An 11,555-nucleotide genomic window follows, 5' to 3' on the forward strand; every position below is an offset into this window, starting at 1 on the left:
GCACTTGGTACGCACTCAGCTGTGAGTCGCATCCGTCCATAAATTAGGACTGTCGCATCCAGCATTCGCAAATTGCGCGACATAGACACGTGCAAATGAATTTTTAGCCCGAAATCTGTCATGTTTGGCCCGCATGGACCGGTTTGAATGCTGCCAAATAACACCCGGCATTATGCCACAGGTGTTGAGTGACGAGAGCCCGCCATATGTGCGAAACGCCGTTTGTACCTGATGGTGGCTGTGCCTATGCGTTTTAGGCCGAAGCTACCCATCCGGGTTACGTAGCAATCACCCCGGGAGCCAAGCACGTGGCCCCCCTGCCGTACTTCGGAGCCAGCCATCACGTCAACCTGGCCAAGGCCCCCGGCACCAAGAAGTGATTGTCTTCAGTTCTTTCGCCTTCTGATTTACCCCTCCAGACCATTGCAAGAGGAACTCGTTGACAGTGTCCTTGTGGCTCTTGGAGTCATCAATAAAACATCATATCTTAGCAGCTGTTTTGTCATAGCTGAAAGAACTCGGAACCCAGCCGAGTAAAGCAACGAACAGGTGTGCAAGATGGTCTTCAATGGAATGGCATCGGCCCTAGAAGAGATCTTTCTTATCTTAAAGATCGATACGGGAAAAAGACAGATTGTGGTAGAGCATTGCCTAACGAAAGTTGTTCAGTGCATTTACGAGGAACATTATTCATATACATAAATCAGTAGTAATAGCCTTAGTCCTCTGAGAAAAGCCAAGAGAATGGAGATATAGACGGGTTGATATTTCGGCAACATGTCTTTGTCGAAAACGCACGCACTTCTGCTACTGTTTCGATAAAGGCAGGCTGCCGAAATATCGACCGATCTATATCTCCATTCTCCTGTTTTTTCCGAGGAATAAGGCTATTACTACTGTCTTCATTGCATAACGAAGTTAATGTTGAAAAGCGAGTATCCGCCCAACGCAGAAAAGCAGCGCAAGCTGTCAGCAGAATCTGTAGTCGCTCGGCTTCGAACTACAGCCGTGTAACTGGACAGATACGACATGACCAGGCTGTGTGAAACGATTTAAAAATGTGCATTGCATCAGCCTTCATGCATGCCTGAAATTCCTGTTTCAAAACGGCACTATAAACCAGGACGTACATCACGATCAAGGCCATGCCACCTGTATGTTAGCCGATGCTTTATGACTGAGTGATCTTTTAAAATGTCTTGTGAAATGTCATCACAACTTAAGCGACGCTCAAAACGTTCGATGAACCTCCTATGGACGGTTTGCAGTAGTTGTTGTAATTGAGCTTAACTAGAAATACGACAAGGGACGTCCTTGTATTTGGCTTTGCCTCGGCTAAAACCGTATTAGCATTACGCTTTTCATAAAGCTACACGAGAAGTTCAGCAAGCTGCGTACGCGAGTTTCACTTCGCTCTTTATTAGTGTCCAGCGATCCTTGCTTGTGCCGTTCTACTGTAGTTCGCATGCGAGTCCGAAAATAAGATTCGCAGCTCCTTTCGTAATCCGCTCCCTATAGTACCACGTAATTTCGCTGATTCTTCAACATACGGTTCGCTGATGTATGGCTGAAAAAAATAGTAGACGTATGATGCCAATAGAAGCACAAAGTTACCAAACTAATACTGTCCATTATGATCATCAAAAATCGAAACGGACTGACCGATTAAAAGTCCTGATTACAACCAGTAGAATACATTTTGTCACGTGGCAAACCCGACCATTTTACTTCATCCTTTGGCAAAGGCAAACGCACGCCTATGTCCATCAATAAATCACTTGCGGGGGCAAACATTCCTTGTGCCCAGACCTCTCCTCCCCGCCCCCTCAGCTCGGCTGGATCCGAATATGACCTCCATGATATCCATCTTATCCTATGAATGCTGCGTTTCTCCCACGATATCACTCCTATCTATGACAATATACACATCCCTCGTTTGTGTGAACAACGCTTTTGCCACAGCGTATCAACCGTCACCGATCTTTTTTTCACCACCCGTGCTAAAGCTCAGCGGCTCTCGCGGTCCCGCTCCAGTAGAGGCTCCCAAGAGCCTGGGGCTAACGCATCCGCATGTTTCCTGACGGGTGTGGCCGCCCGCTCAGCTCGGGCAACAAGGGACTACGCAGGCATGGTCCTGGCATACATCGTGCCCTATTTGCACCATATCGGCGTGTAGCGCCGATGGGTTGGGCTGGGTACAAAACATCGTATAAAAAGAGCTCCGTGGGAAACGGCGGCACTCCAGTAATCGTACCGGACCCGAAGCAACTCGTCATGAAGGTAAGGGAAAGCAAAGAGCTTGCGACGAAGACTTGCGGCGCTGGTTGTCTTTAGAACGCAAAATAGGAGCTTGTTGAAACGGTCTTACACAGAAGCGTGAATGCTTTCTGATATCCAACACCGCTGCCAGGGGAGCTGCGTACTGCAGCACGCAGGTGGACAGGACACGAAGAGCACGGCAGATTAAGGTGCAACTTCCTGCAGTACAATAACTTCACACAAGTTCCCACCAAGCGATCATGCCGTTTCAAATGGTTTAAGGTCACCATTGTCCTCCCCGTGGTTCCACACCTCCGGCCCTTGTGCCCATTGAAAGGTGATCTCTTTCTTGACCGATGTGTTGCAGGTGATTATTGCCCTGTTTGCGCTGGTGGCTGTGGCCAACTCGGCCCTGGTGTACTCTGGCCTGGGTCTGCCGGCGACCTACTCTGGCCTGCACGCTGTGGCGTACAGCGCCCCGGCCGTGCACATCCAGCCACAGATCACCACCTACTCGCTCAACCCCATCGCCCACGAGGTAAGCCACCAAGCTTGTAAGAGTGAGATAGCGCACAGCGTACTTCTGCCAGCCATCAAAATGAAAATGATTTGGGCATGCATTTCATGATGTTTTGTGAAGCGCTTCGAAAACGTTCGGATTAAGGTTGTGCCATCAGTGTTACGGTTGTCAGTGGGATATCAAGTTGTTATTGATGTTAATGCTTGTCGGCGTCCAATGCAGTGAGAGCCCCTTCTGCACATGAGGTTATGTTTTACTTGAACTATATTCCTTGAACTTACTCATGGACTTGTTTACAGAAGCGACCGCTACGTAGACGAGTGTTGCCGCGCGGACTTACGTTCTTTGTTCAACTGCTAATCGTCTGCTTGTCCCCAGGTGAACTACGCCCATCCCGGCTACGTGGCCGTCACCCCGGGAGCCAAGCACGTGGCCCCCCTGCCGTACCCCGGAGCCAGCCACCACGTCAACCTGGCCAAGGCCCCCGGCACTAAGTAATCACCCCACCGCGCATCATCACAACGTCAGCGCATCGGCTCAAACTAAATGGCTTCGGTTTTTGAATAAACGTGCGTATCACCAATAAATCATTCGACATTGAACAGGTTTTTTTCAGCAGCTGGGTTCGACCGCGACACGGCGTGATAAAGCTGACATGATACCACATCCCCAGCCGGGAACTCCGTACGTGCTACCGGGCAAAACAACAAACCTGTGCTTGATTCTTCGGCTGTCACACAGCACATGAATGCGATAATCAGTTAGCTTCTTGGGCTGTTTTGAAGCCGGGACCAGCGAGTTGTCAATAACAGTTACAGTTATTTTATTTAATGCACGCCCACGTGGTGGCTGTTCTGCTCCTATTCGTACAAGGAAAAAGAACGCACTCACAGTACAGAGATACACGCATACGTATAGATACACAGTTTCTGCCAATGCGTCAACGATTTACAACAGCATGGAATGCCTGGCGCGAGATGGCGGGAACGGCCGGCGTAGGCAGCCGGTTCCACGCGGCGCCGGCGCGGCACGGAAAATGCCGCTGGGCGGCGCTCAGTCGGACGCGTGGCAGAGGTAGCCAGCCGACACCGCCCGAAACAGCCCGAGTTTGGCGCTGGGAAGAGTCGGCGTGCGAAGAGCACGCGATGCACTGGCAGATTCGGGGATGTGCAACGCCCTGTACGCGCTCAGGCAGTCCCGGTGGTGCACAAAATCCACGACGCTACGCCGGCCGAGCGCGTCCAGAGCGCGTGAAATGTGATCGCCCCGGCGGGCACCACTCAGTAGCCTGGCTGCGAAGTGCATCACGCTCTGCACCCTGCCTAGTTGACGCTGGGCCGCACCACTCCAGATGGACAGGCAGTATAAGATGTTGTGGAATACTTGGATTTTGACAAGGAGCTTCAAAAACTTTTGGAGTGAAGTGATGCCGGGTTTTGAACAGGGATACGAGGATTGCATTACAGTGTCGAACGAGAGAGGAGGTGTGGGTTCCCAGGTGAGGTGGTGGTCGAGGAGTATACCCAACACCTTCACTGAAGATGATGGATGAATGCTTGCGCCAGAGATGGTAAGTTGGAAGTTGTCAGTCTTTGAGATGGAGAATTTGGTGCTGATCAGCGTGAAGTCTGTCTCTTTGAGGCTCATTTTGAGGCTATTCGACTGAAATCAGTGTTGAAAACACTGAATGAACTCCTCGACACGGGTTTTTAGGTTGGACAGGCTGACCATATCGGGAGTAGCGTAGTCAAGGAGTTGGGTGTCCTGGGCGTAGGATGGTAGGCGGTCGTGGGGTAGGAAGCTGGATAGGTTGTTGATGAAGCTGAGGGACAGGATTGGGCCGACAAGGGATCTCCGGGCCAACCCGTGGAATGGAGATGAGGTAACCGAGCCACCACTGACCACCTGCTTCCGACCGTTCAGGTAGTTCCGGAACCATTGCGAGGACACCACTTGCTGAGGAAGACGTCGTAATCAACGCTGTCAAAGGCTTTTCTAAGGTCAATGATCCTTATCGACGCGACATGGCCGTTGTCGACAGCCTCTGCCAGCCACACGACAGCATCGATCAGGGCGTCATCTGTCGAGTGACGTGGACGGTAAGCATATTGCGATGGCGTCAGTACGTGATTGTCAAGAACGTATGAGGTGACCTGCGAGCAGACGAGCTTCTCGGTAATTTTCGACAGGACAGAGAGAATAGAAATGGGCCGAAGGTTGTTCAGGTCTGATCGATTGCCCGCCTCCACGGCTGACTTTTTTTATTCCTTGAACACCGGGCTGACGCGAGCCATCTTCCAGACGGACGGAAAGGTGCGTGGTATGGTAGAAAAGCTGATCAGATGTAGATGAGCACTACTTAAAGGGAAACACCTTTTCACTGCGTAGAGTAGCACGCCATCGACACCGGCAGCCCTCGACGCGCTCATCTTCCGGATGGCTGCAGAAATCTCCGGTAGAGCGGCTAGGTGCCGGGAGAACACCGAGACACAGACGCGTTGCGGGTGCGGTCCAGCCGGGGGCGCATGCGTGTTACCCCGCACCACCTACGCCTCCGCAGCGACACGGGGGCCAATGGCACCGAAGTGAGTACTGTGTGCGTCCGCCCAGGTGCCCACGTCGTAATCGGGTGTGTCGCACCCTCTCGCTGGCTGCTTTTTGCTGCGTGTCGGCACGATTCACTTCAAACATCAAAACCGTGCACAAGAGAAAAAAATGAAATCGATGGAATCCGGTTGTCTGTGTGAGGGATTCCTGACGGTAGGTCGTCGATAACGGTAGACCGGTTAATTTCAATGATGGTAGGTCGTCTCAAATGGGGTGAGGAAAAAACCTTTTGTCCCGTTTCCCATCATGCCACGCGGTGGGCCCAGTGCTGATTCTATCCACAGAGGACAACCGGGAGATCAGTTGTTCTGTGATGACCACCGCCTCCTCGCACATCTCCTTCCCCTGCTTCTGAGATGGGGATAATGGTATATGCTACCAAGATGCATGTGACAAGAAAACAGACGGGCATAAATGTTACTGGTATATTGAGATCATAATAGCTGACCGTACTGGGGTTAATTCTTGTCGCATTTCAGCGGCCCACCAGAGAATCGAGATAAGCGGCAGCTGATTTTTTCACATCACAGCAGACGATTTGGTCGCGCGGTTCTTATCTTCTGGTGTTCCGATGGCGGCTGGCCGGAGGGAACGTATGCTTCGGAGTTAAGAATTGCGAGCGATTTTTGGCGGACGGCGAGGCTTAGTTGAAAGGAGGAGCCTTAAAGGGCAGCAGTTGAACAAGGCCATACGCAGAGATAATGGAAGTCCTCACAAGTAGGGAACGTGGATGGCTAGTTTTGGTTGTTTCGGTCAGAGTCAACGCCCGTAGGACCAATGCTAAATTTTACAGAGGCTGGAGGGAGGGACTCAGACCTCTTGCTTCTCCTAGTTCCCGTATTCCCGGCTGGAGAGTCGCCGGAAAAGCGTGCAATTTGTCTACGTATTATATGTTGTCAAAATCAGAGCGGCCACCTGAGCAATATGTAGGTTGTAAGCGCTAAATGCAACATTATTAGGGCGCTTGCACAGCGAGAGGACGTATGCTGTTGTGCCGAAACTTTCTCATCACACCAGTTACATAATAATTCTTATTCGAGGCGAGTTCCAGTGGCGTGGTACCAACATGTCGTTGCTGGAAAGCCGCCAAAGACCCTTATGGGATCATGCGACGCGTTTCGCTTTTTCGACGTACAAATGGTGCAAAAATTAAAAAAATTTCTTTGTGAATCATCCTAGCACATGTCGAAGCTGTCTTTTCTCCAAAATCTGATTTGCTGCTTTTCAGCCATGGTGGAGTTTTGTGCCAGATCTCGGCACCAAGAGCAGATCAATATTGAAATCATCTGGCGGTTTGCGGTAGCAACTGACTCCAGTTCCGAGTTTGCAGCAAGCTTGCTTGTTCTGCCCATACAAATGTCAGTCCAAGACCACAAAGATGTTGCCCATCAAGGCCGTCTCAAAGAGGTAGCCGCTGATGCGTAGCTACTGGCGAAATTGGCCGCGAGCAGCTTCTGTGATCGGGCAGCTTGTGTTTTTCTATCAGCCATTATCATTATTACATTATATTCCATTTATATATATATATATATATATATATATATATATATATATATATATGTATATATATCCTAATTGTTTCTATGCTGTGGTTAAATTTTTATTACTTCTTTTTTATATGGGATTTTCTACTTTTTTACTTCCCTCCGCTTGATGAACCCAAGAACTACTTTGCTCCGCCAAGTTCTATGCGGACATTATGTATTTTGCATGATGGAGTAAGTTGTTGGAATAACATGAAGTCATACACGGTATCACATAGTATCACAATCATTTCCCGCCAAAATGTCCTGCCTTCAAAGAAAGCGACATATATCTGACAGGTTTAGAGTGCTGAAATGAACACCAGTCTTGCTTGAGCCACACTCTCGTATTGAGCGTCAATGAGCAGCAGAGTTTAAAAAACGTTTGAGAGCTAGAGTGGTGACAGGCCAGCGTGCAATCTGCGTCACCGTCCTTGTTACGCTAATAGAAGGTATTTTACGTCGGGTTAAAGGAAATATCCTGCCTTTTTGCATTTTTCACGCGTAGCCTTGAATTACTCTCCCCCACAATCACTCTTACATCTTTGTGGCCTTTGACGTCAGGACCAGAGGGATATGGACATTAAAAAGGGGATAGCTGTGAGCTGCATCGGGAGGTCTTCAATATAGCTGTATTAATCCAAAGCCCCATACAAATGTGGAACACGCTCTTTAACCACATGTGAGGAATGCGAGGTGAAAAAAACGCGACCCCATTCACAGCGTGTTTTGAGTTCAGGGCGTCATTAGCAGGTCAAATGGACAACCACCATAAAGGACAAATGGACACCAAGACACCTCAATGCTCCTTGCTCGACACCTCCGAATATATATATATATATATATATATATATATATATATATATATATATATATATATATATATGATGGCGTTTGCAACAGTGGCTTTTTCGACTTGCACTTCGGCTTTTGGAATGGAAGTATCACGTGATCCTTGTTACGCCTGGTTTTAGCCTCAATCAACGTGCTTCTCGGTACCAAACCCTTGCCCGTTGGGCCAAACACCTTGTGCAGGGCACGATGACGCGATCAAGTAACAATGCATTGAGAAGCATATTTACTAAATAGGGAAACTGTGTCGGTAAGAGGAGTATTTTCCATTTAAAAGAACAGTCCTCGCAAGAAAACCAGGACGCATCCATATCTCAATTCTTCTGGATTTTCTGCGAGAAATAAAACTATTACAACTGTCTTATCTACATGCATCATTTCCTTTTAAGGGTCTGAAATCCCGGGATAAATCAGGTTTTGGGGGTAGGTAGGGTCAGCTTCATCGGTTCAGCCCAACCGATTTTTTGGCAGTAGCACCCTCCTTCGTTGTGAGGCGTTTTGATGATTAATGTGTTTTCAGTGAGTTATTTGGGTGTCAATGTGAGTTATTTCGTTGTCGATGTTGGTTGATGGAACTGTGTCATCATGTTGTTTTGGGGCACCGTCGGAAAGGACCACAGCGAGTCGTAAGGAAACAGAGGCAGTTGCGGCGCCAATGTAGTTTATCTCACGAAGTCTATGATCTCCCTATTGATAAGATAATTGGATAGATACGTTGGTGCACTTCTGAATGTCATTTTTATAATCATGTTATATTACCATAAAATTTCGTTTGTTTTCTTGAAGCAGATGGTGAGTTAACACGCGCTTGGGTGGGGGTGGGCGGTCAAATTGACCCCCGAAGGTTACCCAGAGCAGTTTCTGAACTGCACGGCGTAGCCGCGCCCAATTTTGCATAGCTGAAGACAATTGAATAGCGGATCGCTTGGCATAAACGCATGCTAACACGCGCCCGGGTGGCCGGTTGGATACCTTTCGCTCGGGTGGGGGTGGAGGGAGTCAATTTGACCCCTCTGAAATCTCGGGAGCTAAGAGAGCTAGAGACACCACATTTACAGGGTGTGTTGGCCCGTATGTGAACTCACCTAGGTCAGGTTTTGAAGTTCATAGATTATGTCCTTCGGGTCAGATAACGTCAAACAAGGTCAAATTCCAGATTGGTCTGCAAAGGGCCCCTAGAACCTAGGCAACTGTTTTGAGCAAGATATCACACACTCAGATAATGTCAGTGACCTTGTCTGACCTTTCGAAGATCATGATGACGAAAATGATATAAGACTGTTTTGAGTTCTACATTCGGATATGCGGCAAAGGTTACGCTAAACAGTATGTTCCTAAAACAAAGTGCTCACCTGGGTCATTTTAGTTCAATGACCTATTCTGACCTATAAGAAGTCTATGGAAGGTGTACAATGTGGTTCCTGATATCAATGCATTTGATATATACCCCTCGATCAAGCCCATACAGCAAGCCCGATAGCAATAAAACAGGTAGGCTTGACCTTGGCCTGACCTTCATATCTGACCGTAGCTAAATGCTATTTTTATTCAATTGTTGTATTGCCTAAGACAGTATCTCAGAGATGTATGGCTTCGTCTAACGCCCCGTTGTTTGATCGGTTTGAACGATTCCCGAGAATGTACCTTCGCTGAAACCTTGATCTAATTTTGACCCGCCATAGGTTATTTGATTGCCTACAGCTATGCAATATTTGGCGCGGCTACGCCGCACCGTTCGGAAACCATTCTGGAAAAGCCTTTTGAGGGGTCAATTTGACCCGCACCTGAACGCGTGTTAAAGGTCACCTGTCTCGGTGACTGGTGCAGTCTCGGATGACGCCATGATGATGCGTTGGTCCACATTAAAAACCGATGGCATATTATTGTAATGGTGGAGTTTTATCATGTTTTTGGGCTATTTTGGTTGGATATTTGGTTTTCCGTTTTTCGTTTTACACGGCTTTCAATTTGTCATCAATGTCTGCGTTGAAAAAAACCCGCTCTTGACGAAAAGCTTATTCAGCCGAACGAACTATGCGCGCAGCGATTCTCAAGTGGAGCAGTTTTTCACATCTTCCTTATGAAATTTCGGATCACGCTGGTTTTATATTGAGAAGGACACTTGCTCACACCAGCCAGATTTAACGTACTGTGCGGGGCACATTCCCACAGCGCATGCCACATTTGATACCATATTTACACCATATACCATATTTTGATACCACATTAGCACCATATACCATACTTGTACATCCCCACATTCATACTGCAGCCGCTGCATTAGACTGGTCTTTGCTAGGATGGAATGGGCGGAGAGTCCTTCCCACCTTCAGTACGCGTCTTCTCAATATGTGATGTCACTTCCTTCAAAGTGCTGGCAAACATGCAAGGAGAGATCCTGGAATCGAGCTGTATCTACACGGCTGTGAGCCTTCTGTGTGCTACTCAGAACTGCTTTATGCGAATGCCAATACAAGTTGCGAGCCTCCACATGCCGCAAATAGCAAACCAGTCGCCGCTGCTTTCTTGTGCAGATGACATCAGGCCCGCGCTTCAAAACGATGTACCGCTCGTAAATCCGGTTCCGGCCCCTTGATGCCTGGAAATAAAGCTGCCTTGTAGCGCATCAATAGATCTGATTCAAAGGGCGTGTCAAACAAACACGTATATATAACGTATGGCCTGGCGTCACTGCAGCATAGTTCTCCCGTCTCGCAACAACTGCCGGCAACATGAAGTGCATTGTAAGTAAAATCATTTGCAGCGAAGTGGTATATCGGACAGGGTGAAATTCAGACTCGGCGTCACATTTTGCGTCACAAAACATCACAACGAACATATTTCGATAAGTAGCGATATTATCGAAACTTGTGGCTTCAAGTGAAGCCGATCGGCAGGTAATTGTGCCCATTACGCTGTGTAGATTGTGAAGTGACTACGGGATCAGACCACAGTGCGTTGCCAATGTGTATTGTGCTGCAGATGAGATGCTGTCGTCTGTTCGATTGCATGTAAAAAAGCAGGCAAGATGCTACGGCTGCTGCACACACAACCGTCTCAAGCTAATCAATTCCGTGTTTATCAAGCACTATTGCCCGTCGCTAGGCACATGGGGCAGGTTCTGGAAAGTCGAGTATTGAAAGTTATGCTGTAACCAGCTTGCAACAACAGAGTGTTAGGCTGAACCATACATCTGTGAGATACTTTCTTAGGCAACAGATCAATTGAAGTGAGAATGAAATCAAAATTCTATTGACCTAGGGTCAGGTATGAAGGTTAGACCGACGTCAAAAGTAATGCGTTCTTTTACCAGAGAGCTCACTGTATGGGGAATATTCTGGTACCAATTTCAAATTCGTGGACAGGGCCCGCAACAAATTCGTTCAATAGACCTTTAGGGCCAGCGTAGGTCACTGATCTGAAATGATCTAGGTCAATATTTTGTCTTTTGGACCATACCGCCCAGCGTAATTCTATATGCTTTTTCAAAAGTCAAAAAGAAGCAATCTTGTAGGATCTTGGTAGCCATGACTTTCTTAAGGTCAATAAAGGCCACACACCTTAAATAAAAACTAAAGACCCCTTGCATAAAATATATTTAAGTACAAGAATTGCACGGGGAGGGATAGGGGCAATTTGGACATCGATGGGAAATTGGACCCTGTTTGACGTTCTTTGACAGGAAGGTCATTACCTAGGAATATAAGATTCTGACGGAAGTAAATTCGTGTACCGGCCAACCCAACTTGTGAATTTTGTGTCTAGCTTACTTCTTATTGTCTGAGGACTCAGGG

General features: G+C 47.9%; 1 protein-coding gene across 2 annotated transcripts in view; it reads left to right on the forward strand.

The window, feature by feature from the left end:
• Window positions 1-2,245: 2,245 nt before the first annotated feature.
• The window catches only part of LOC119089584 (uncharacterized), a 22,124-nt gene continuing 12,814 nt past the window's right edge, over window positions 2,246-11,555 (forward strand). The window contains exons 1-3 of one of the 2 annotated variants that reach the window (XM_037212345.1): window positions 2,250-2,280; window positions 2,627-2,797; window positions 3,158-3,381. In XM_037212345.1, coding sequence (XP_037068240.1) covers window positions 2,275-2,280; window positions 2,627-2,797; window positions 3,158-3,277 — 297 coding nt within the window. In that variant the 5' untranslated portion in view covers window positions 2,250-2,274 and the 3' untranslated portion in view covers window positions 3,278-3,381. Of the gene's footprint in view, window positions 2,281-2,626; window positions 2,798-3,157; window positions 3,382-11,555 lie in introns of those variants that run through there. The other variant, XM_037212343.1, reaches the window with a different exon arrangement.

This window comes from Pollicipes pollicipes, unplaced genomic scaffold, assembly GCF_011947565.3.
Source record: "Pollicipes pollicipes isolate AB1234 unplaced genomic scaffold, Ppol_2.1 Scaffold_3087;HRSCAF=3621_pilon_pilon_pilon, whole genome shotgun sequence".
In the NCBI taxonomy this organism is placed as follows: Eukaryota; Metazoa; Arthropoda; class Thecostraca; order Pollicipedomorpha; family Pollicipedidae; genus Pollicipes; species Pollicipes pollicipes.